The sequence below is a fragment of the Cucurbita moschata genome, unplaced genomic scaffold (assembly GCF_002738365.1).
Source record: "Cucurbita moschata cultivar Rifu unplaced genomic scaffold, Cmos_1.0 Cmo_Scf00009, whole genome shotgun sequence".
Classification (NCBI taxonomy): domain Eukaryota; kingdom Viridiplantae; phylum Streptophyta; class Magnoliopsida; order Cucurbitales; family Cucurbitaceae; genus Cucurbita; species Cucurbita moschata.
The window spans coordinates 2,646,405-2,671,540 of NW_019268525.1; the positions used below are offsets into that span (position 1 = coordinate 2,646,405).

At 37.5% G+C, this 25,136-nt stretch overlaps 4 protein-coding genes and 1 non-coding gene across 6 annotated transcripts; 3 read left to right on the top strand and 2 right to left on the bottom strand.

The window, feature by feature from the left end:
- Nucleotides 1-693: 693 nt before the first annotated feature.
- LOC111447445 (protein CYPRO4) lies at nucleotides 694-3,615 on the top strand. The gene is made up of 2 exons (XM_023086616.1): nucleotides 694-2,525; nucleotides 3,060-3,615. Exons 1-2 carry the CDS (start codon nucleotides 864-866, stop codon nucleotides 3,339-3,341), a joined length of 1,944 nt encoding a protein of 647 aa, XP_022942384.1. The 5' UTR covers nucleotides 694-863; the 3' UTR covers nucleotides 3,342-3,615.
- A 3,185-nt stretch (nucleotides 3,616-6,800) lies between these two features.
- On the bottom strand, nucleotides 6,801-7,740 carry LOC111447448 (ethylene-responsive transcription factor ERF109-like). The gene has a single exon (XM_023086619.1). The coding sequence runs from the start codon at nucleotides 7,669-7,671 to the stop codon at nucleotides 6,826-6,828; it is 846 nt and encodes a 281-aa protein (XP_022942387.1). The 5' UTR covers nucleotides 7,672-7,740; the 3' UTR covers nucleotides 6,801-6,825.
- A 2,421-nt stretch (nucleotides 7,741-10,161) lies between these two features.
- Nucleotides 10,162-13,729, bottom strand: LOC111447446. 2 transcript variants are annotated; one of them, XM_023086617.1, is made up of 3 exons: nucleotides 13,636-13,729; nucleotides 13,451-13,535; nucleotides 10,162-11,936 (listed from the first exon to the last, which is right to left on the bottom strand). In XM_023086617.1, exon 3 carries the CDS (start codon nucleotides 11,893-11,895, stop codon nucleotides 10,426-10,428), a length of 1,470 nt encoding a protein of 489 aa, XP_022942385.1. In that variant the 5' UTR covers nucleotides 11,896-11,936; nucleotides 13,451-13,535; nucleotides 13,636-13,729; the 3' UTR covers nucleotides 10,162-10,425. The 2 variants fall into 2 exon arrangements, with proteins under 2 accessions (XP_022942385.1, XP_022942386.1); XM_023086618.1 differs by having other exon boundaries at nucleotides 13,641-13,706.
- A 994-nt stretch (nucleotides 13,730-14,723) lies between these two features.
- LOC111447850 (prostaglandin reductase-3-like) lies at nucleotides 14,724-24,557 on the top strand. The gene is made up of 18 exons (XM_023087207.1): nucleotides 14,724-15,160; nucleotides 15,509-15,682; nucleotides 16,692-16,873; nucleotides 17,716-17,821; nucleotides 17,962-18,038; nucleotides 18,890-18,980; nucleotides 19,263-19,452; nucleotides 19,662-19,788; nucleotides 20,568-20,648; nucleotides 20,746-20,847; nucleotides 21,726-21,821; nucleotides 21,978-22,052; nucleotides 22,154-22,273; nucleotides 22,724-22,852; nucleotides 23,163-23,240; nucleotides 23,350-23,436; nucleotides 23,985-24,071; nucleotides 24,166-24,557. The coding sequence occupies exons 1-18, from the start codon at nucleotides 15,106-15,108 to the stop codon at nucleotides 24,214-24,216; spliced, it is 1,908 nt and encodes a 635-aa protein (XP_022942975.1). The 5' UTR covers nucleotides 14,724-15,105; the 3' UTR covers nucleotides 24,217-24,557.
- A 491-nt stretch (nucleotides 24,558-25,048) lies between these two features.
- Nucleotides 25,049-25,120, top strand: TRNAT-UGU. The gene has a single exon. It is a non-coding gene; the product is annotated as a tRNA-Thr (tRNA).
- The last annotated feature ends 16 nt before the right edge of the window (nucleotides 25,121-25,136 follow it).

Genomic DNA, 25,136 nt, shown 5'->3' on the forward strand with positions numbered 1-25,136 from the left:
TATGTTTGTAGGTCATAATGGAAGGTAAACTACATCTCGAACCATAGAGTTCTATGATAAAGACACATTTTATTATACTCAAACAGATATTCAATCGTTGAATTTAACAATAAAATAAAGAGAATCCAAGAAAGGTGAAACAATTTATATGGTATGGTGTTATGTTCTATTATTATTATTATTTTTTTCCGCTTACTAGTACATTATGTTATAAGTTCGGGTGAATGTTTGACCCTTTAATTTATATGATTAAAGCTTTGTTCGAGTTAAAGGTGTGTTTACTGAGCTATAGGGTCGGGTCACCAATTGAAGTTGTCTTTTCATATTTTCTATAAATTAATTTTAAAGATAATTGAAATTCAAAACATTTGATCAAAGTTTTATAAATATGAAATAATTTTAAATGTTTTTTTTAAGAAAAAAAGGAATTTAAAATTTTTGAAAATGGGTAACTTTACTTTGTTGGATTTAAAAAATGGGATATATTTTTATAATACTTTAGTTAATTGATTAATATATATATATATATGAAAACTTAATTTATTAATTTGAATAAAAATAAAAATAATTGATTTATAAATTGTAGCGTTTTAATAATTTGTGCAATTTATAAAATTGTCGACAATTTCTGCAATCAATTCTTACACTATAAATACCCTAACGAACAAACCTGAATTTCAGATTAATTAACTACCCTAAAATTTGGCTCCCAAACCTTCTGGGTCTCAAAAGAGTTCCAATTATCGCGATCAAATTTCTTGAAATTCCTCCTGATTTTCTCTTCCTAGTTCCTCGAATCCATCCCGGAATCGGAATCGGAATCGGAATCGTGTTTTCCCCATTTGCAGATCACACGGTCCGAAATGGGTACCGCGCATAGCCGCGACTGCGAGGATGTTGAACTTTCAGACTCCGATGAATTCAAGGAGGAGGAAGAAGAAGAAGAAGAAGAATGCGACGAGGCTGGGACAGAATTGAAGCCAGCTAAATCGACTGGTACTTCATCTGCAATTGATGATGTCGACGCCAAACTCAAAGCTCTTAACCTCAAGTATGGCTCCTCTTCCCCTTCTCAGATACCTAATTCCAAGAATGCTGTAAAACTTTACCTTCATATCGGTGGAAACACCCCCCGAGCGAAGTGGATCGTCTCTGAGAAACTCACTTTCTACGATTTTCTCAAAACGGCGAAGGTCGACGGAAATAATTACGACGAGGAGGAGGAAGATGACGTTAGGGGTTACAAAGCCAAATCGTCGGGAGGGAGAGATCAGTTGCGTTGGGTACTCAAAGTAGGGACGAAGATTAGAGCTCTGGTTTCGACAGAAATGCAAATGAAGATGTTCGGCGATCAGCGGCGTGTCGATTTTGTTGACAAAGGTGTTTGGGCTTTGAAGTTCCGGAGTGATGAACAGTATCGGAATTTCGTAACTGAATTCCAAGATTGCTTGTTTGAGAATGTCTATGGTCTTCAAGCGACTGATGAGAACAGGGTCAAGATTTACGGGAAGGAATTCATTGGGTGGTTGAAGCCGGAGGTGGCCGACGATTCGATTTGGGAAAACGCTGATATTGAGTTCGGGAAGAGCCCTGGGTCGAAGACTCCGTCGGTGAGAACGAAGCACGACTTGATAGAGGAGTTCGAGGAAGCTGCTAATGGAGGAGTACAGAGCTTGACATTAGGGGCATTGGATAACAGCTTCTTGGTGAATGATTCAGGCGTTCAGGTTTACAAGAATCTAAGCCATGGAATTCACGGGAAGGGGGTCTCGTTGAAAGTTGGTTCAGGAAATTCCCCAAACATTGGTCGATCAACACCGAAGAAGGGTCTTCTCATGAAGGCTGAGACGAACATGCTTCTCATGAGTCCATTGAAGGAAGGAAAGCCCCACGCATCAGGGCTGCAGCAGCTTGATATAGAGACGGGGAAGATAGTCACCGAATGGAAGTTTGAAAAGGATGGTAATGATATTACAATGAGGGACATCACGAACAACACCAAAGGATCGCAATTGGATCCTTCAGAGGCGACATTTTTGGGGCTGGACGATAACAAGCTTTGTCAATGGGACATGAGAGAGCGTAAAGGAAAGGTTCAGAACATTGGAGGTGCTGATAATTCACCGGTTCTGAACTGGGCACAGGGGCATCAGTTTTGTAGAGGGACAAACTTTCAATGCTTTGCTACGACTGGGGATGGGTCGATTGTTGTTGGGTCAGCTGATGGGAAGATTAGGCTGTATTCGAAGACATCGATGAGACAGGCGAAGACAGCTTTTCCGGGGCTCGGTTCGTCGATTACTCACGTGGATGTTACTTATGATGGGAAGTGGATTTTGGGGACGACTGATACTTATTTGATACTCATTTGCACATTATTCACTGATAAAGATGGGAACATGAAAACTGGGTTCAGTGGTCGGATGGGCAACAGGATTCCAGCTCCGAGGTTGCTGAAGTTGACTCCTCTGGATTCCCATTTGGCTGGAGCAGACAACAAATTCCATGGTGGCCACTTTTCATGGGTAAGAAAAAACTAGTTCTGAATTTGATCGCTTGAATCTTGCTCTGTTTTGTAGCTGGCTTGGTTGGTTGGTTTCTGTTGCTTAAGGTTTTATTATTGTCTTTTGGCTAAATATATAATTTCGATGCTGACGAAATGGACATTGAATTGAAAATTTATCTGCTTCTAACTTACCTGCAATTTTTACGGCCCAAGTCCACAGCTAGTAAATATTGTCTTCTTTGGGCTTTCCTTTTCAGACTTCCCCTCAAGGTTTTTAAAACGCGTCTGCTAGGGGGGGGTTTCCACACCCTTCGTTCCCCTCTCCAACCGATGTGGGATCTCACAATTCACCCCCCTTCAATACCCAGCATCCTTGTTGGCACACCACTCGGTGTCTGGCTCTAGTTCCATCTGTAGTAGCCCAAACCCACCGCTAGCAGATATTGTCCTCCTTGGACTTATCCTTTCGAACTTTTCCTCTAGATTTTTAAAATGTGTCTACTAGGGAGAGATTTTCACTCCCTTACAATCTTATATCGACAACGATTTTCAGGTCACCGAGAGCGGAAAACAAGAGCGTTACCTCGTTGCAACAGTGGGGAAGTTCAGTGTAATATGGGACTTCCATCAAGTAAAGAACAGTGCACACGAATGCTACCGAAATCAGCAAGGTCTCAAGAGCTGTTACTGCTACAAGATTGTGTTGAAGGATGAATCCATCGTTGAAAGTCGGTTCATGCACGACAAGTTTGCTGTCTTAGATTCTCCAGAAGCTCCACTGGTTGTGGCTACGCCCATGAAAGTCAGCTCCATCAGCCTGTCCGGGAAGAGATGAGACGCCATTGTAACACGTCGACGATGTGCTTTCTCGTCTCCATTGATTGATGTGTTCCTGTAGCTATACTGCTGCTTTCTTCGTTAATCCCTTCGTATGTAATTAGGAACAGTCCCCCCTGCTTCTGGTCATATTTTGTTCATTATCACACTGAAAAATTTGTGTGTTTTAGGTAAATAGCTATACGATGCAAGAGTAGAACTGATTTTTAGGATGTATTTCTTATGTGTTCTTCATTGTGATTTTGAGTAAAATTTAAAGTTGTTAACAGTAATAGGATGGTTATAATTTTTCGTTTGGAAATTTAAGGTAAGCCTAATTGGACTCGACTCCATTGATTGGCTACCATTTCTCTTCAATTAGGGCTAAATTTCTCGAGACTCCCAGTTATGTAGCATCATAGAATTGACACGACTAAGTATAGGGTGGGCTAATTGTCCACAATAAATAACACGTTCGGTAGTAACAATTTAGGTCTCACATATGCAAGTTGCATATTCTTATTGTATGTATGCATGTCTTACTTTTTTAACGCTTAACATTAAAATAAAATAAAAATAATAATAATAATAATAAAAAAAGTAAATTAGCAGACTATCTTACTTTTTTTTACCGAAAAATTATTTTGCTTTTAATTACGAACATATCAATCATTTTTCTCGAATCTTTGTTTCATTCGAGAGCTAAATGTGTAGTTTTTTTCAACTTTTATCGACATATATATAGTAATGACCTTACAATAAGTCATTAGAAATCGAGTTGTCACAAAAGTCATCTCTCTTTTTACTTTAAATTAAATTGACATAATTTCAGGTACAATGCGCACGTTCTTTACCCGGTGCCTAAATTATAAACTTTTATTTGAAATAAATTAAAAAGGAAAAAGGTATCTTTACTGAAAACAAAGGGTAGTGGTTGAAAAGCATCATTTTAAAAATAAAAATCCAAAAGAATAAATGGATTCTTAATTTCTAAAAAGTAAAAAAAATGTGAAAATAATTGTTCACATTTATTTGCTCAACCAACCAATTGTTAGTTTATAATTATTACTATAAAACTCATATTTAACCATAAAACTAATCTAAATCATTTATTAATTGTATAAATCCCCTTTTTTAAAATCCTTTATATTTCTTTATGGATATTACGAAAGTCTATTGTCTCGATCTGAGCTATAATTCTTAAAATCTAATATAATTATACCAATATTTTCTTTTATGGTTTAACCCTTTATATTTATCTTAGATTAGAGATGTCTACGAGACGAAGACATGAAAGCTTTTCCTCCCGCTATTTATTTTCACGAGCATCAAAGCAAAATTCTTTGCATATATATATATAGTTTTAAAATTTGTTAGGATATAAATAAAAATAAAATTAAAATTAAAAAAAAAAAAAAAGGGTGAGAATCCAATCCCAATGAAACAAAAGTGGTTTATTTATTTATTCCTAAAAGAAAACTATTAAAGTAAATAAACACGTGCTACCAAACTTTTTGGCCCTTTCACATTGGGTTTAAATTTAATTAGAGTGCCTTAAATTAATGGGATCTTGTGATGTAATCACGTTGACGTTGCTTCACACGTGTTTTTTTCTTTTTTTCTTTTCTTTTTTTTTGAAACATATCAAACACTTTTTTTTAGAACTAAACAAAATTTTACCCTTAATTTTTTTTCAAATAAATATATATATATATATTCGGCAAGAATGTTACGAAGTTTTGTGATAATAAATCAAATTTCCGTTTAAATACGCTTATGAAAGAGTCGAATGAAGGAGAAATATAATTAACTGTGAATTGCTAATGAAACGACAAACTCATTTAAATGAGTCAGTCTTTTGGTCTCTTTTTATTTCCTGCCTTGAAACAGACCCAGAGCACAACAACCAATTTGCTTCGCGTGTTGCAACGAAGTTTAGTTCATGAGACTGCGACGTGAAGTTCCTTACCTTACGTGGATCTTGTTGGTGTCACCTAAATGGTAGATTGGCGATGGATGTGTGTCGTTTGGAGTTATCATTTATACACGTATCCCAGTGGAAGAATGAGTGATCTGTTCCCCTATAGATCATGGACTTACCACTCGGTCTCGAATGGGCAACAGGACAAACGGAATAAAACAAAACTAGCTAAGTCCCTTTTCCTAAAAACATATCAAAATTCTTACTTTCTCAAATCATACATCTCTTGTCCCGTCAATAGTGTTCCACTCTACTTATTAGCATCTTCTAAGAGCTCTTTGACAATCCGGAACCTTCCAAAGTAAAGGGTTTATTTATTTTTTATTTTTTTGTTAAGCCACCCTAAAAAGAGAGATGCGTGAATCATTATCTCTCAGAAGTCATATAATTAAAAACCATCATTTTATTTAAACATCACAATATATTAAATTAGCGAAACATCTATAAGTTTCGCCAGAAGCAGGCAAGACGAGGTTGCCCCTCTCCCTATCGGTCGAGCTGCTTCGCCCCTATCTCTGAAGTTCGTAGACAAAGCTCGTTCTGTACTAACTTACGAGCAGGTGTAGTATCCACCCCTATCTCTAAAGGGGCTTATGCACTCCACTCGTTGTCGTATAAACGAGCGAGGGAAGCCTTCGATTCAGGGGCTTCCCCCTATATTCACTAACACGTGTTTATTTTTTTTTAAAGAAATTAATTAGCAAAATTAAATTGCTTTATAGGTTAATAACTTAAAAAAGAATTAAAAAAAGAAAAAGTAGGACAAAAGAGGTGGGGACCATCATCACTTTACATCATGAACTTTTATCTACCACTCCTTTTTGTCTTTACATCAAATAAATAGCGCACATGCTAAATATGAACAACATGCTCAGATATTTAATATTATTTTATCGTTTTCTTCTTTTACAAACCAATTAAGAATATTCCACGTGTTTAAAAACGTACAACTTGGCAAAGTGAAGCCACGTGGCGAAATATGATTCGTAGTTTTTTTAGAAACGTGCATACTATGTTTCAGCAACCAAGGTTTCTTTCCTGTCCATCTCAGCCGACATCAATTGCTTTGTTCCTATTAAGATACTGTTTATTATTCCCTTTTAAAAATGTTAATATATATATACACACATTTTATTTTTTAAATAAATATAAATTATAATAACATAAAAAATTAAACATTAAATAACTATATTTATTTTAACTTTTTTTTAGATATAAAATTAATTTTATAAACTTAAAAAGCTTAGAAATTTGAAATAAATAAAAATTTGAGATTTTTAGAAAATTAATTGGATTAAAAAAAAAATTGAGTGATTTTCAGTGTTTTAATTTGAGTAAAATTGGAATGAAATTCAATCTAAAAAAATTATAATTTAAAATTTTATTGATAAAATTAATGAGAGGAGCTTTAAGCTATACATTGGGGTTTTACAAAATCTAAGATTTTTCACTACAAAAATAGGAGTGAAAATTTCTCTGTTTTTATTAATTTTTTTCCTCTTCAGGAATCGAAAAATTAGGGCTACGAGAATTCCCAAATTCCAGTACTGGCGGAGTCCGGCGACTCGCCGCCGTGATACGTCATCAACGACGACATCCATTGATCTGCTTCATCCTTCGCAATCTTCCCCCAAATTTCATCATCATTTCCGACTCCAATTGCCGCCGTTGCCGCCGTCGAATTGCTACTGTTCTTCGACATTTCAATTTCCGGTCTCTGTTCTTGTTGCTCCGAACTCATCATTCGCAACGAATCATCCGTAAATGGAAAATTAAGCTTCGCTCGCGGACCTCGGAACTCCCAAGCTGCCTTATCGTAAGCCCTAGCGGCTTCTTCGGCTGTATTGAACGTCCCTAACCAGACTCGGGTCGCGAGTTTCGGGTTTCGGATCTCGGCGGCCCATTTTCCCCAAGGTCGTTGCCTTACGCCTCTGTAAGTCTTCTTCGACCGTTTTTTGCCGCTCTTCTTCTCGTTATCGACTTGAGACGACGGCGGAAAGAAATCGCAACCTAAACAACCGTCGATTCGACAAACGCTACATGTCTCGAAAACAGAGGGACCTAAAATGGCGTCGGTACTGGAACAACTGATGGAAGAAGTAGTTCCGGAGACAGAGAAGGAATCGGAAGCAGAAGCAGAAGCCGCGGAGGTTGCGCAATCAAATGTAGGCGGCGGAATTTGAAAATCATGCCAAAACCTATTCTCCATGAAATCGGAATCGAAGGCCGTCCCTGAGACAACAGAAGTTAGCGCCGTGACGATAACAGAGAGCTCCTGATCGGCGGAGATTGGGCGGAGATAGGGCGGCGGAAGAGAGAAATAGGATTCCGAAAATTCAGTGGATCGAGATCGCTTGAGAGAGGACATGAGAGAGAGAGGGAGAGAGAGAAATTGGGGAATTGGAGATTAGAGGTTGAACTGAAGAGTGGGAGGGAAGGAGTGAGGTATATATACGGAGGGGGTGGTGACGTGGCAGGGAAACGAAAAAATGGCACGCGGTGGATTTTATTTTTCAGCCAGGTGGATTATTGTCACATTTGTATATATTTAATTAAAACGCGGCTGGAAATGGAATAAAGTTAAGAGTTCGGCGGTTTTGGTAAGTGGTTTTGAATACGTGGCTTTCCCATTTTAGTGGTCCCCACTCTTTCCAAGTGGATAAGATTGCAAATCTCCACACTCTCTGAGGAGCTGGAAAAGGTATGGATGACAATGGACCCAGTGGGGTTGGGTTGCAGTACACGTCATTATTAAATATTTATCTATAAAATTCTTTAATAAAACTTTTAAATTTAAAATTTTCATGACTATCTTTCAATTTTTTTTTTTAAATAAAAAGAAACACAAATACTATCAGTATTATATATACTCTTTATTCTTATAAAAATTATTATCATTAATATATGACGAAAGTTTTATATCGACACTTTATAGATTATTTTTAAAATGAAAAAAAAAAAATAGTGATATCTAAAAAAAAATTGGATGTTGATGGCAGTGGTGGACCTCCGAGGGAGGTTGAACACATAAGACGGCGATGTCAAGGCATTGAGGAAGATGGCGGCATGACAACGAATGAGTGGCTGAGGGAAATGATCGGGAGAAAAGGGAAAGAATTGATTTTTAGACCGAGTAGTCACAAACTGTGGAAGAAATGTTGATTTGGGATTAAAGAGACTTTCAAGTTTAGAATTTCAAATCTAGAGACACGAGTAGTTCTCCAATGCCCCCTTCCCACCTCGAGAGAGGTTGCTTCTCTCATAGGTTTTTAGTATCATAGAAAATATGTCGAAAAATGATTTATTTTTTATTGTATAATTAAAAATTTATTAAATACAAAATTAAAAATTAAATAAAACTTTTAAAAGATAGAAGATTTATTGAATATTCTATATAAGAAATTGAAAGCTATTAGATTTCATTTATAGTTTTTAAAAGGAAAATATTAAAAAAATACTCATTTAAAAAAAATAATAATTTTAATAAATAATTTCAAATTTCAAATTTAATTTTATTAAAAAATGCAAAATATCTTAATAAATCTATGTTTTATAAACAAAAATATAATATAACGTTCACAATTTCTCTTAAATAAATAAATAAAAAGATATAGAAATTTAGACAGGGACGAAAATTAATTTCGGTGCGTAGTTAACATGAATTTTTTTTTATTCTTATACCTATTCTATCCTATTTAGGACGGATCAAATAGACATTTTTAACTATATTCATAAAAAAAAATAAAAAAAAAAGTGAAAATTTATATGATGAGAGGTGCTGTAAAAGAATAAAGCAGTAAATAAAGAATAATATGGATATGGACGATAAGTTGACTAGGTCAAAGTCAAAACGGAAGAGAGAGAATCGGACGGACAGCGTGCATTACGTGTTTTTGTTTTTTTGTTTTCTTTCTTAATTTGTGCGTTGACTTAGGATTTAGTTGGAATATTTTTGAAGAACATTGGATGAAATGAACACATGCAAAACACATTAAACTTCCAACTCAAGAAAGTCAGAATAATAATAAATAAATAACATAAACATTAAATTTCCAAAGTGCTTTGAATCTTTCCTCGCCTCTTTTTAAGATTCATGCATCGTTAAAATCAAACGCGTAAATATTGAACTATAGTTGTGGGCTGAGGATTAAGAGTTGGTTTATGGTGGTTGTTTACGAGAGTAAAAACTATCGACACAAGCTGACATATATCATTTTGGTATATTTTGTCATCACTCACATGTTTCTTAAAAGAACATTCAACGTACGATTGCTCAAAGTCAAACAAGCTTAATTTTCGAATTTCTACCATCGAGCTACTAAAATATGAAGGTTCGAAATTCTATAGACAAGCCACTGAAATAAAGTTTTCCTTAACCATCATATTCTCAAAGATTACTTTCATTTGAACATGATCTTAGCTCATTTATATACCCCTTTATTCATGCGTCATATGCTATCAATTTTCGCCTTCGTTCATCCCCAACCCACATCGAAAAAGATTCGCTAATACCATCTGTAACGTCCCAATTTTAGAAAAATGATGAGAAAGATTTGAGGGGGTATTGTGAGGACACTTTGGTCATTTTCATTTATCACGAAGAGAGCAATTCACTTTAGGTTTTTTCGGTTTTGAAGGTTTCACTCAAGTTACAAGGACCCTTTTGAGTGCTCGTTTGTCGAATCCTACAAAACCCGACCCTAAAATTAGAAAATTTGAAAATAGATCGACTAAATTGAAAATGAGCAAAAAGATTAGGGTACATGACCTAAAAGTGAAATTAAAGAACATAAAACACGGAAGGATATATTTAGGATACAAACTAAAAATATGTTTTTATTTCATTTGGAAATGGTCGTTGAAATGGAAAGAAAGAACCTTATATTAATCTTAAAACTTGAGCAGAGAGTAATTTACAGAGACTCAGACAAAGATCTTCATCTGTTACAGACACTTACAGTGACAGTTTCCATACGCTAAAAAGGACAAAGAACATGCTGGAGGAAGAAAAAAAAGACACAACACAACCAGCCTCTCTTTCTTGTTTGGAGCTATTTCACAAGTTGATGACATACATAGAATGGATACAAAGGTTAGCTACCTGATCATCTTCATCATCCTTTTAGCTACCGAATGCAGCCAGGAACTTTCGCTTGCTTGCTGGATCTTCGTGCAAGACAACGACGTCGCTTACTTTGTCGAACAACTCCTCCAATCCGCGAACACCGAGGCTCTGGAAGTCCAAGGATTTCTTGTATCGCTGTAGGTATATTTCCTCGAAACATCCCAAGAAGATTCTGCAAGAATAGCTTACGAGAATCTCCTGTAGCTCATGTTTGAATTGATCGAGACAATGTTCGTTGTTGTTTTGGTTGGGTTTTCCTACACCTTTGTTCACGTCGTGTTCTTCGAGGACTACTCTTTCTTCATCCGAGTATTCGTCCGATGAGCCTATGCCTGGAGCAATGTCGACAGTTTCTTCCAATGTACCCTTGCCTTTCTTGCTTTCTTTCCTTGATAATATCAACGGTGGAGCGCTCGGGCATGATCTGGAGTTTCGAAGGTAGACAGATTTCTTGTTACCTTTGCCCTCTACAATGAGGGTGTCTCCCATCTTCTTAAAAAGATTCACAAGCTTGATACCTGGCTCAGAAGTGTACAATGGCCTTCCAAAGACTCTCTGGTACTCGGCTCGAACTTTAGTTACGGGTAAGCACCCTCCAGAAAGTTCTAGCATCTTAACCAACTGTCCCTTCAGAACATTTAAGTCTCCTGTCTGCGGCCACCAAGCCGACTCGTTCTGATCTCCACACGAAACAGGACCTGTTGGAACCTCATTCAAACCAGATGGGAGACTCTGTGACCTCAAAGATGAAGATAAAGACTGAGTTACTACTGAAAAATCCCTCGAGTTGTAATAGTTCTGGGAGATCCCTCTAAAGATAATAGCTTCGTCTTCGTTTTGGCAATCCGGGTTATCATTGATATGGCATCCCTTAAGATATCCAGAAATTTCGGCTGCTCCTCCACGGGAAGTCAACACCTTGGGGGCAAGAGCAAAGCCTTCACCACGAGCCACAGTGGGCCAGTCCCAAACGAACTTTCCAGCATTGCAGAGGGCAGATGAAACACCCACACCAGAAGGGATGACAAGTATCACATTATATCCACGTTGACCTAAAATGTGAAGTGCTGGAGCAAAATCGACATCTCCAGATATGAGCATAATGGAAGACGGGGGAGGGTTGTCGAGGGCAAAGAGAAACATATCGACCAGTATAGCCTTGTCGGCAGCATCTTTCCGACCATTTGGCACGTCAATTAGTTTGACCCCTGTTCTCTGGCACCCTTCTCTCAAACGTCTAGGAAATGCATTGAAATCCCCATATGCAGAAAACATCATAACTGCACCTTTTATTACAGGGTGCACTCGCAAAGCCATTCTTATATTACCAGCTACGTCTTCAGGGCGTACGTCACTCGGAACAGGGCAATTCTCAATATCCCACAGGATGGCCACAGGACCGTCTGGAGAACTTCGGGTTTGTGGACTTGGAGGAGTCTGAGAAACATTTCTGTTTAAGTCTTCCATTAGGATTTTCCTTTGCTCCAACGATTCAGACTATGCAAACACTGTTTTGACACATTTAAACAAGCCAGCTTATTATTTCCATTCAGAATCAAATGTTCCTAAGAAGGTTGACTAAATAAAATGCATCAGATGAAAAAGTAAATAAAATGCATCAGATGAAAAAGTAACAACAAAAAGTGTAATAGCCCAAGCCCACTGCTAACAAATATTGTCCACTTTGGCCCCTTATGTATCACCATCCGCCTCACGGTTTTAAAACGCGTCTACTAGAGAGAGGTCTCCACACCCTTATAAGGAATGCTTCGTTTCTCTCTCCAACCAATGTTCACAAAAAGTGCCAAACTAGAAGTCATTATTTTCCCTTTACTTTTCTTGGCTAGGAAGTTTAGGACAAATTCCAAGAGAACGATTACCCCACAAAATTGAAATTCAAAGTCACAGTCACAGAATCAGAGCTATCCTAGCTATCCTAGCTATCCTGAACATATGAATTAAACTGGTACGAGGATTGGCTACATAAGTACCCAAAGTACATGGATTTGCTTATATAAGGTTATAGATACGTTATACACACATATTATACAACATTCTAATTTTTCCAAATAATAAACTCAAAAACCAAACTATATACAAGTAACACAAACCCAAGTTTCCATTAACCATTCATTTGCCCAATCCAAACACAAATGGCATAATCTCAGCCTTCCGAACCCCGGATTTCAAAGATCCAATCTATTAAGCCATGAGCCAAACATCCTTTAGGGTTTTGACATCATGTAGAGCACAAAATGGGGAGAAATTGTACATTGCATTGAAATTTGAAACATCCTTTAGGATGAAAATATCCATCGATATTGACATTTTATCGGTATACTCATAAGATCGAAGTCCCAATATCCATATTGACATCGATAATTTATACTTGGGGCCGAGAGATCGGTTTTTTCTTGTATTCTTGCAACTGCCTGAGAAATTTGATCATAATCTACCTATCATTTGATGTTGAATACTTGGTGAATTACATCGGGCTATTCTCAATATTCCTACCTAATAATCTGAAGCCCAAATCATAGAGCCACTTCATTGCCACTCAGTTTTCATTTTGTTAATCTCCTCAGACAACAGTCAACAAACAGCAAATAATGAAGACTCGGAGGAAATGGCTACAGTTTAGTGCCCATCAAACTATTGTAAATTCATTGCAGCTCAACATTTTGATCAACAAAAATTAATCAGAACACTAGCCATGTCAAAATTGAAGGAATTTCAGGGTAGAATTAGAAGGGTTTTGGGGGACGCAGATTCTCAAAGACGCAAAACCAAAAACAACCATTCCCAAAGGCGGCCTATCAAAACAGCTTTAATGAGGAAAAAGAAAACGATAGAACAAATGAAACCCAGTTCATCGACAACCTACCGGATGATTTACCAATTACACACAAACCGACCATCAAATTGAATACGACTATAACCTAAAAAGATCGAATCCAACCAAATTCAACAGATAATTTCGATTAAACTACACAATTAGCACAAAACCCCAATAAAAATGTACCTGGTAATGATACAAGAGATCCTCGGCGTCAGCCGCCCTAACTCAACTACGATCCTAAAGATAGAAATCAGAGTCCACAAGAGATCTGAAAGTAATTTAAAAGATGCAAAAGATCAGTTCGATGAACGAATTGAACAGTAAAGAGTCAGATACAGAGAGAGAGAGATGAAGAGTAAGCTGCGTACCTGACCTGAAGACGAAGAAAACGAGTTTTTGGGGGAAAGAAAGTTTCGATTTTTATGACGAAAAAATCATATAATCGTTTCTTATCTCAGAAGGAGCTAGGAGATATTAAAGAAGAAAATATAGACTATATATATATATGAGTAGTCGATGGACAACAGGTGAATATTCCTGTACTACCCCTTATTGGTCCCGAGAGACGGAGGAGGCTAGGTTAGCCGAAAGATGATTATCGGTTCAAGGACACAAGGTGACCCTATTTTTTTAGGATAAGAAGGGGTAGACAAAATACCTCGAGATAATGTTCGAGTACTAGGCGCGACGCTGAAGTAACCCATGACATACTCCTAGGAAAAGCTCGAACGACCTTCAACAAAAGGGTACCTGTACCTGAAACTGACACAGGTGGGTAGGTAGATAATACCTAGGGACACGAGACAACTCTCTCTAATAATATATATATATATATATATATATATATATATATATATATATATATATATATATATATATATATATATCTCTCTATATATATTATATTATTTTAGAGTGAGATTCGAACCGTTCAACCGGACCTCTAAATTCTTAGCTCGTCTTGTCTAGTATAACTAGCTGAAGTGTGAATCATCTCGTTGTCTTCCCTATGCGTTCGGAGAAAACTCGTTACGTGATGCATTTGTAAGAGATGTTTTAGGTGTAGTCATGTTAAAATATCATTCATAGTATAATTAGAAAATTCCGCACCTTTTAAAGTCCATATCTATCAACACTGGAGTAAGATTCGTGTTCATACTTACCTGTATTCCATTGACTATAATCTTTACTTCCGCCCATTCTACCGAGCAATGACTAGTGGGGTCTATCCCACAAGGATCTACCATAAACGGGTGAGAGATTCTAGTTTTTTTCGTTAGCAAAACAGGGTCGGGGACGGAAATTATTCATGTCCCTATCCTCACTCCCAAATCTGCAAAATTCTCAGCACTGTTTATATGCATAATTTGTGATAGACTATGTCGTAATGTTAGATATATGCTCGGTTCCATTGGTTTCATGTACATTTCTCCAAGAAGGTGGGGACGAGACAAGGATTCAATCTTCATATCCCCACAATGATTGGAAATGACGAGGTCACACATTTATTTCTTCCTCTAATTTTGTAAAGAGAGCCATTTACTCTGTTTCCATTATGGGTTCATACACATGGCGATTGATTAATCAACAACTTCCTTTCGCTATCCAATTTCTCTTCGATATTCACAATCTCAGTCGGTCAAATCCTCTAATCTCATCCTACGATCGCCCAGTCTACAGCTGTGTTCATCCGTCGCCTACCGTTAAATTAATAATTCCTAATCCGTGCACGGAAATGCGTGCTATATAGCTTTAGACAGATGGGTATTGGCTGCTACCGCTTTTGATTGCTTCATCTAGTTGCTCTCTCCTGTTCTTCCGCCGTCGCCGACCAGAGTATGGAGTTGAAACCTGGATTATCGGCTATTGTCACCGGCGGAGCTTCTGGAATCGGTAATTTCCTTAATCTCGTCGAACTCTGCTCTTCCTATTGTGTTTGCGCTCCTGGTTGAATGAATCTGATTGCCTTAACCTCGATTCATTCGATTTAATCGTCAACGATCCGTTTTTGGTTTTTTGAATGGATTAGATTTATTAACTGGATCGTGGATTAGTTGGATTTGATTATATGGATTCATGTCGTTCTTCTTCGACATGTTTGGATGATGGTTAATGCTAATTATGAAACAAAAAACACTTCATTTTATCTTGAATGCAGTGCTGCTTTTTGTATGATGTTATGAGATTTGATACTAATGGCATGCTCGTTGTGTTATCTGTCTGGTGTTTTTTCTTGTTTAGGGAGAGCTCTCTGCTTAGCTCTAGGAGAGAAGGGAGTGTTTGTGACTGTGGTTGATCTTTCTGAAGAAAAGGGACAGGAAGTTGCATCCATTATCCAACAAAAGAATGCCAATCTTCACCCTAAGTTAGACATTCCTCCTGCAATGTTCATAAGATGTGATGTTACCAACAGAAGTAAGTGGAATCTCTTATCCTATAAATTTTCTTGGGTGGTTTTACCTTCTTATTGCGTCTCTCTTGTAACGTTTAAGTTAATAACGTCGTTATCGTCTTTGGATTACTGCTAAATTACGTGATTTTCTGAAAAGGAACGGATTTCATCGACGAATCCACCATCCATAGGGGAATTACAAGAAATTTCTCCAATTTAAAAGAAGATAGGACGGCCATAAGTTTTTTTTTATGTTCACGTTGGAGTTTAATGCTATGAATGGGGTGTTCATTGCTATAAAAGTTACATGGTTTTTGCTTTGGTTTGATTGCCCTTGTCATTTCTCCAAAAGTTTTGATCTATTTCTTCCTTTATATAATTTCGAGTCTTTAATTCAGCTCGTAGCTTGAGGTCAAATGTAACAGCCCAAGCCCACCGCTACAAATACTGTCCTCTTTAGGCTTTCCCTTCAAGATTTTTAAAATGCGTCTGCTAGGGAGAGGTTTCCACACCCTTATAAAAATGCTTCATTCTCCTTCCTAACCGATGTAGAATCTCACATGTAAGGGGTATAGCGCTGATTATTTTAGTTTATTGAAAAAACTAAGGAAGAGAACTCCAATGACAACGTTTTCGAACTTTTACAAACCGAAGAGCCTTTAAGGACAAATTTCAGCTGTGGTATAGTAGGATGGACTCCGCTGAAGTTCTTGCTTCTATTTGATATACTCTTTCTTATCACTTTGGCAATTGCACCCAAAATGTTATCTTTCACGGTTGAAAGACGTTTTTGAAATTCATGTCGGTAATAGGAGTTATTTGTAACTTGCCTTTATGACAAGGGTTAGCATGGAAAAAAGTAGAAAAAGTGGAAGCTACACCAATTTTATGCATTTGCATAATTTAATTTTATCTTGGTCACAGCAAACCGAAGTGTAGACTACTTTGTTTCGGATTGGTTTCATATCCTCTACAAATTCATTTATTAGAGTACCATTTACATAATTTTCACTCAATTTGGCTGATGAGCAGATGACCTACAGAAGGCTTTTGGAAAGCATTTAGCAACATATGGAGGATTAGATATATGTATAAACAGTGCTGGAATTGCCAGCAAAATAGTATTTCATAATGATCAAACTGATGGTGCTCAAACATGGAGACGTATCATTGATGTCAACCTCATTTCTGTCATGGCATGCACTCAACTTGCGGTATGTTTTGATATGGGACTTGATTTTTCACCATACTTTTACTATGAAGTGTTCTTACTTTGTCGAGCCCAAATTTGGTTTTGATATTTGACTTGCGTGGTGGAATAGGAAACTCGATTAGTCTTTCTATTTGGGTTGCTCGGGGGATAGGAAATTCTACCCGTAGGATGCCTGGATCTTTAATAAATTCACCATACCCTTCAACTCCATGCCATCTGCACAATCACATCATGTTTTCCATCTTTGGTTGGAACTACGATCATTTCAACCAATTAATCTTCAAGTGACATTTTGAACTCAGAACAATCCAGTCTCATAGTTACTGAGTGCATCCTTAATCATATTAATTGTCTTGGTAAGGATAGAAATGTAACAGCCCAATAGGGAGGACGTTGAGCCCTGAAGGATGGTGGATTGTGAGATCCCACATTGGTTGGAGAGGAGAACGAAGTATTCTTTATAAGGGTGTGGAAACCTCTCCCTAGGAGACACATTTTAAAAACCTCGAGGGGAAGTCCGAAAGGGAAAAGTCCAAAAAGGACAATATCTGCTAGTAGTGGGCTAAGTCGTTACAAGAAATTTCATAGAGATTGATTATAGTCCTCGATAATTTGATTTTCCTACACTTTTCCATTTAAATATTTTGTGAAACTTATGATTTTATTCTTCATTTACATATAAATACCTCTACACGCTTCCCAAATGAGCCAATGGTTCGAAATATAACTGGATAGGTTCTTTATGGAACCGTGCATAGTTGGTCCCAAAATATATGTCCTATTCAACTTCTTTTAGATCTCATTCAGTAATTTTTTGTTGCCCCTCGCTGCTGTGTGGATCAGATTAAAGCCATGGAATCAATGAAAAAACCTGGTGTAATTGTCAACCTTGGTTCTGCTGCTGGTCTTTATCCACTTTCCTCAGATCCAGCATATACTGCATCCAAAGGTGTTTTATCTGTCTTTTATTTGCTTTCCATTCACTCTCATATCTTATGCGACGTGTTTTTCACAACCGTTTATGATTAGTTATGTTTTAATGAATGACGACAATTGCAAACACGACTTCACATTTACGTTTATTTCCAGGTGGTGTTGTTATGTTTACTAGAGCACTTTCACCTTACAAACGCAAGGGGATTCGGGTCAATGTGCTTTGTCCTGAGGTAAGAAGATAAGTTTGAAGAGAGTGAACATCCTCAATCATCAAATATATGATTGCTAAAATGGACATGCACAGGATGTATGAGATTATGAGCAATATGCTACTCTATTTCGGTTAACTTGGTCTCGTGACAATTATTTTACGTTCAACTTTCTTCTTCGTATTACATGGTATAGTTTCCTACTACATTTTTTCTTACGTGAAGTGATTTTCAATTAGTAGAGTATTATCCCTTGGTTCTCTGCCTCTGGCTTCCTTGTGTTTTATCCAAATTCTTTTGCAATTTCAATCCATGTTTAGCTTCTATAACATAGTCAACTTTGAGGTCCCATGTGTCATTTTTTGTGCATGGTTCTTTGTGAGATCTCACATCGGTTGTAGAGAGTAACAATACATTCCTTATAAGGGTGTGGAAACCTCTCCCTAACAGACGCGTTTTAAAACCGGTAGGTTGACGGTGATTTGTAACAGGCTAAAGCGGATAGTATCTGTTAGCGGTGGGTTTGGGTTGTTACAAATGGTATTAGAGCTAGACACCAGGCAGTGTGCCAGCGAGGACGCTGGGACTCCAAGGGGGTGGATTGTGAGATCCCACGTTAGTTGGAGAGGGGAACAATGCATTTCTTATAAGGGAGTGGAAACCTCTCCCTAACAGACACATTTTAAAATCGTGAGGCTGCCTGTGATACGTAACAGACCAAAACAAATAATATCTATTAGCGGTGGGCTTGGGCTTGGACTGTTACATTCTTAGTCTGCATATTAACTTTTTATTCCATTTGCGCTCTTTATTCACCTATGTTCATCGACAAGTACATTTACGTACATGTGTTGTCTAAAATTTCTTTGCAGTTTGTAAAAACAGAGCTGGCCGCGACAGCAGTGGGTGAAAAGTTCACAGAACGGATAGGAGGTTATGTTCCCATGGAAATGGTGATTAAAGGTTCGTTATTCAATGCCGTTTCTCCGACATTTTTTCATGGTAGAACCAAATTGCCCTTCTATGAGAAAGACCAACAGGGATTATTGTATCAGATACTTTGGTGATGCTTTTAAATTGCATATATTTATAAAAATGGGCCTTCATTTGTTTTCCAAGAAGACACTTGTAATTGATATCATTGTGTATCTAGTTAAACATGTCAGAAAGATGTTGCAAATCAAAACTGCTATCCTTTCCTTTTCCAAAGTCAGATTCTGATATCCCATGCTTCCTGCTTTTTAGGTACTTTTGAACTAGTCACTGATGAGAGCAAAGCTGGTTCATGCCTGTGGATTTCAAACCGCCGAGGGATGGAGTACTCGCCCACCCCTGCAGAAGAAGCAAAATACTTGCTTCCGTCCTCGAGTTTAAGAAAAAATTCTTCATCAACATTTTTTCAGAAAATTGAAATTCCCCAAAGTTTTGACAAAGTGTGCGCAATGTTCTTATGCTTTCGCCCTATCTTTGTTTGAGATTATCTGGATTTTAACTCATTTGGAAATTTCTTCTGTTTACTCAAAGATTCTATTATGTGCCATACCATGTCCTTGTTGTAGCATGTTGGCTACCATGTTTTAAGTTGATTTAGTCGTTCATCACTGGTCAGTAATTGCTTACAGTTTCATTTAACTATTCTTGTAGAGTTGTTCATACTCTGAGCCACAATTTTCGTGAAGCAACTAGCATAGTGCGTGCACCATTGAGATTGCCAATCAAACCAGATCAAGTTCTTGTGAAAATCATATATGCGGGTGTAAATGCAAGCGATGTAAGTTTCCAAGTCTCAAGTCCCAACAAAATTTATTGTTCTATAGTGTTTACCATGTTCTTCATGCAGAAATTTCATAAATCCTTCTATTTTCTTATTTGTTTACGTTTTTTGCGTTCGAAAACCTTACCGTCCTTTATGATTTGTAGCTGCATCCTTTTCATTTTATCAAAATCAGGTTCTGTCTGGTATAGTAGCTCCAGGGTGATAAAACTTTATCTGAGGGTAATTGTCCTAGAAAGATGTTTTTTTTTTTTACTCTTAACTCGGACACTGAAAATTTCTTCAAATCACAACCTTTTCACTTCTCAGTGGTTACTTCTGAGTCCTAAATATGATCTTCACGCATAAAAATTCCTCTTCTTACCATTCAAGTGTAAGCCTAAACCCACCGTTAACAGATATTGTCCTTTTTAGGTTTTTCCATTCGGGTCTCCCCTCAATTAGGGAGAGGTTTTTACACCTTTATAAAGAATGCTTCGTTCTCTTCTCCAACAGAGTACATACCTATAGTGTTACCCACTATGGTGTGAATAGTTGGGTAACTTTCTTATCTTTAGAAGAAAAGGACTTTTGTCATTAACATAAACGGCATGATTGATTAACAATAGGAAAAAGGTCAACTTCATCATGTCATGACATGAAATCTAGTGTTTTCTTTCCAATTATTTGACTCTTTTCATTATTATTCTCACAGTTTAAAGGACTACGATGCCCCACCCTTAAGTTCTATTGCTGCAGTAATATATGTATTTCTCTTCTAACGGTATAATTTACAGGTTAATTTCAGCTCAGGTCATTATTTCAGCAACAGCAACAAAGATCTTCAGTCTCTCCTTCCGTTAAATGCTGGTTTCGAGGTCTCAGGGTTAACTGTTTAATCTTAGGTTAATAAGACCATTGCTTCGTCTGGTTGTACTTAACGTCTTTAAATAACAAATTTACTGTTCATTCCAGGGTGTGGGTATAATTGCAGCTGTTGGTGATTCTGTCAATCACCTGAAAGTTGGAACTCCTGCAGCAATGATGACATTTGGAAGTTATGCTGAGTTTGTGACGGTGAAGTTCTTTTATAAACTTTGGCTCTATAATTGTCGCTTGGGATGATTTGCTCATCTATATGCATAGTTTGTTTTCAAGTTCTTGAATCTCAAACTTATAAGATGATTACGATTGCATATGCAATGATTTTGGATGATTTCTTTGTGGAGTTTTGTTTCTGGGTTGTTTCAGTGCTGCCTAGTGGTTTGTTGGCGTTGCTATCCCTGAATCCTTTTGCTTGATGATTCATTGTATTTGAATTTCTTTAAATATCTTCTTATGTTTTAATGCTCCTAGTTTGTTTCTGTAACAACTGTGGCTTGGGATGTTATAAATGGTTTAGCGCCAGATACTGAGCAGTGTGCCAGCAAGGACATTTGGCTCCTAAGGAGGTGGATTGTGAGATCCCACATCAGTTGGAGAAGGGAACGAAACATTTCTTATAAGGGTGTGAAAAGCTCTCCTTAGTAGACGCGTTTTAAAATTGTGAGATTGACGACGATACATAACGAGCCAAAGCAGACAATATCTGCTAGTGGTGGGCACATCGGTGGCTTGGGATGTTACAAATGATATTAGAGCTAGACACTGAGCGGTGTGCCAACAAGGACATTGGGCCCCCAAGGGGGGTGGATTGTGAGATCCCACATTGGTTGGAGAGGGAAACGAAACATTCCTTATAGGGGTGTGGAAACCTCTCCTTAGTACACGCGTTTTAAAATCATGAGGCTGATGGTGATACGTAACATGCCAAAACGGACAATATCTACTAGTGGTGGGCTTGGGATGTTATTCTACTCGTCAAAAAGAAAAGAAAATATTGCATATGTAATGTTGGGAATATGTACTGACAACTATCTTTGTGGTTATTGATGCTTTTGTTTTCACTTGAGTAGGTTCATTCAAAACATATCCTTCCTGTTGCAAGGCCTGATCCAGAAGTTGTTGCCATGCTGACTTCAGGATTAACAGCATCAATTGCTCTAGAAAAGGTTTTTTTCTGAAAATCTTGACCATTTCCTTTTGCTGACTGATTTAATTACATTTTCTACTGTTTTTTGCACAAAATTCTCTTATCATTTTATGCTTCACTTAAATGTTAGTTCTCTTGCATATGCTGATAATTGCTGCTTCCACCGTTGATTTAGGCAGCGCAAATGGAATCTGGAAAGGTTGTTCTTGTTACTGCTGCTGCTGGAGGGACAGGCCAATTCGCTGTCCAGGTTTGATCATATTTTCCTATCTTTCTATGTAGATTGGAATTTTTTTACTTAGTCCTATGAGAAAATTCCTTCTAACTCACCTCCATGTTGAAAATGTACAGCTTGCCAAGTTAGCTGGAAATAAGGTTGTTGCAACATGTGGTGGTAAGGACAAAGCCACGCTTTTGAAACAATTGGGAGTTGATCGAGTTATAGATTACAGATCTGAAGACGTTAAAACTGTACGTTTCGAAAGTCATTTTAAATTTTTCATGATTTTTTTTTGGACTTTTATTGTTTAGTGCAGGTGCTAAGTTGAAACTGAAAGGAAAGCTGTAATAGCCCAAGCCCACCGCTAATTAATATTGTCTCCTTTAGTCCGTTACATATCAAAGCCAGACACTGGGCGGTGTGCCAACGAGGACGCTGGCCCCCAAGATGGGGTGGATTATGAAATCTCACCTCAGTTGGAGAGGGAAACGAAATATTCTTTATAAAGGTGTAGAAACCTCTCTCTAACAGACGCGTTTTAAAACCGTGAAACTAACGGCGATACATAACGGACAAAAATGGACAATATTTCCTAGCGGTCGGCTTGGGCTGTTATAAAAGCTTTGCTTGCTTGCCCATAGTTTTAATTAACTATAAATTTAGTTCAGGGAGAGGCATATTTATGGTTCTCAGTTCTCCAGGTTTTAAAGACAGAGTATCCTAAAGGCGTCGATATCGTCTATGAATCGGTCGGAGGCGATATGTTTAGTCTGTGCTTGAATGCATTGGCAGTCTACGGACGACTAATTGTGATCGGAATGATCTCACAGGTTAGTTTTCAAGAAGTTTCTTATGTTCATCCTGTTGTTTTATACTTGAATGATCCACAAATTGAATTAAAGAAGCACTGGCTCCAATATTTTACTTTGGATATCACAAGAGCAGAACCTGTAATAAATCCTTGTTTAGGATCAGATGATCTTCCTCTACTTTTTCGCGTTTCTAGTAATTTTGTTGTTCATAGCTCAGCGATTAAGACATCTCTAATTCTTTTATAAAGTCATAGGTTTAAATCTCGACCCCACATGATTTATCGAGTTAGTCTGTTCCTGTTTTGAATTTCTTGCTGGGTCGTTTCAGTATCAAGGAGAACAGGGGTGGGAGCCATCAAATTACCCAGGAATTTGTGAGAAAATTCTGAAGAAGAGCCAAACTATTGTATGTTTCCATATCCTTAGATTCGATAAAAACTCGATAATGACTGTTATGTTCCGACTTTCGAAAACAAAAAATTTTACCTGCTTCAGTTTGAGTTCTTAATCTTCAGGCTGGGTTCTTCCTCATACAATATGCTCACCTCTGGCAACAACATTTGGATACACTATTTCGTCTGTTCTCCTCAGGCAAACTGAAGGTATTGCTTAAGCTCTCTGCTTTGAACTGCCCATTTATCGTGATCGTGTCCGTTCTCGTGTGGTTCTGTATTCTATATCATTGTTATACTATAGCATTACTACGAATTACTCACCAACATTTGTGAGATCCCACATTGATTGTAGAAGAGAACGAGTTCCAGTGAGGACTCTGGGCCTCGAAGGGGGGTGGATTATGAGATCCCACATCGATTGGAGAGGAGAATGAGTATCAACAAAGACGTTGGGCCTCGACGGGGGTGGATTATGAGATCCCACATTGATTTGAGAGGAGTATGAGTACCAGCGAGGACACTGAGCCTCGAAGGGGGTGGATTATGAGATCCCACGTCAGTTGGAGAGAAGAACGAAACATTCTCTTTATAAGGGTGTGGAAACCTCTCCTTAAAGCTCGAAAGGGAAAGCCTAAAGAGGACAGTATGTGCTAGCGATGGGCTTGGGTTGTTACAAACATATTCGAGTGCATGTTTACGCAGATAATATTGCAGATAACATGCATCTCACTGAAATTCTAATACATCCTTTACAGGTTTCCGTGGATCCGAAAAGGTTTTTAGGTGTCCATTCCGTCGTAGACGCCGTTGAATATCTTCATTCGGGCAAAAGTGTTGGAAAGGTATAGCTTTCTCTTTCTCTGGAACAATGTTCAGAATGTATGAACTTCCAAATAGTTCTGTTACTACAACCTACTCTAAAGCAAAACAAAACAGGTTGTTGTTTGCATTGATCCAACCTTCATTGAACCCAAGCCAAAGCTCTGACCCTGAAAATGATACCAACTTCGGAGCAGCCGTGCAAGAACAAGAACAAGAACAAGAACAACGTAAGTTAATTCCGCTGTAAAGTTCTAAAGATCCAAAAAACCATGCAGGGAAGCCTCATGGATGAACAATGAAATCCCATTTTCTTTGTTGAAAAGAAACAGCAATAAGATTGGTTACAGAGTTCATCTAGACTATGGTGGCTGCTCAGAAATCTCTAAAACCATGTGTAGCAGGAACTCTGTTGACTGTCCATTTAAGTTATTATTTTTAGTTTAGTTTAATATAAAGTAAAGAGACCGTGCATTTTCATATATCAATAAAGTTTGCCTTTAGTTTCACGAGCTTCATAGCAGATATTGTCCGCCTTAGCCGTTATATATCCCCGTTAGGCTCACAAATTTAAAATGCGTCTATTAGGGAGAGGTGAATAATAAAAGAATTAGAAAAAATGTACTCTAAGTCACAATGACCACCCATTTAAGATTTAATATATAATGTTACTTAAGCAACCTTATGTAATAAGGTCGGGTAGTCGTCTTTATCAGAATAATTTATGTCCGTGCAAATTTGATATTTATGAGCATAATTCAACTAGTAAATATACTATTATAGTAAAAAACAACCCGTCAATTTATTTAGTTTTTTACAATGAATTTATTTATTTAACCCAATACTATTTACCATATTTATACTTACTTTTTCTTTAGCACTTTATGATATTTTTCATTCCACCCTATTATTACCACATTTAAAATTGGTATGTTATGCCTACGTGGATGATGACGTGTCTAATATTTTATATCTTTTATTTCACCATGAATAGCAAGGTGCCCCTATAGCTCAGTGGTAGAGCGTCAGTCTTGTAAACTGAAGGTCTGTAGTTCGATCCTGCATGGGGGCAAGTTTTTTTTTTTTTT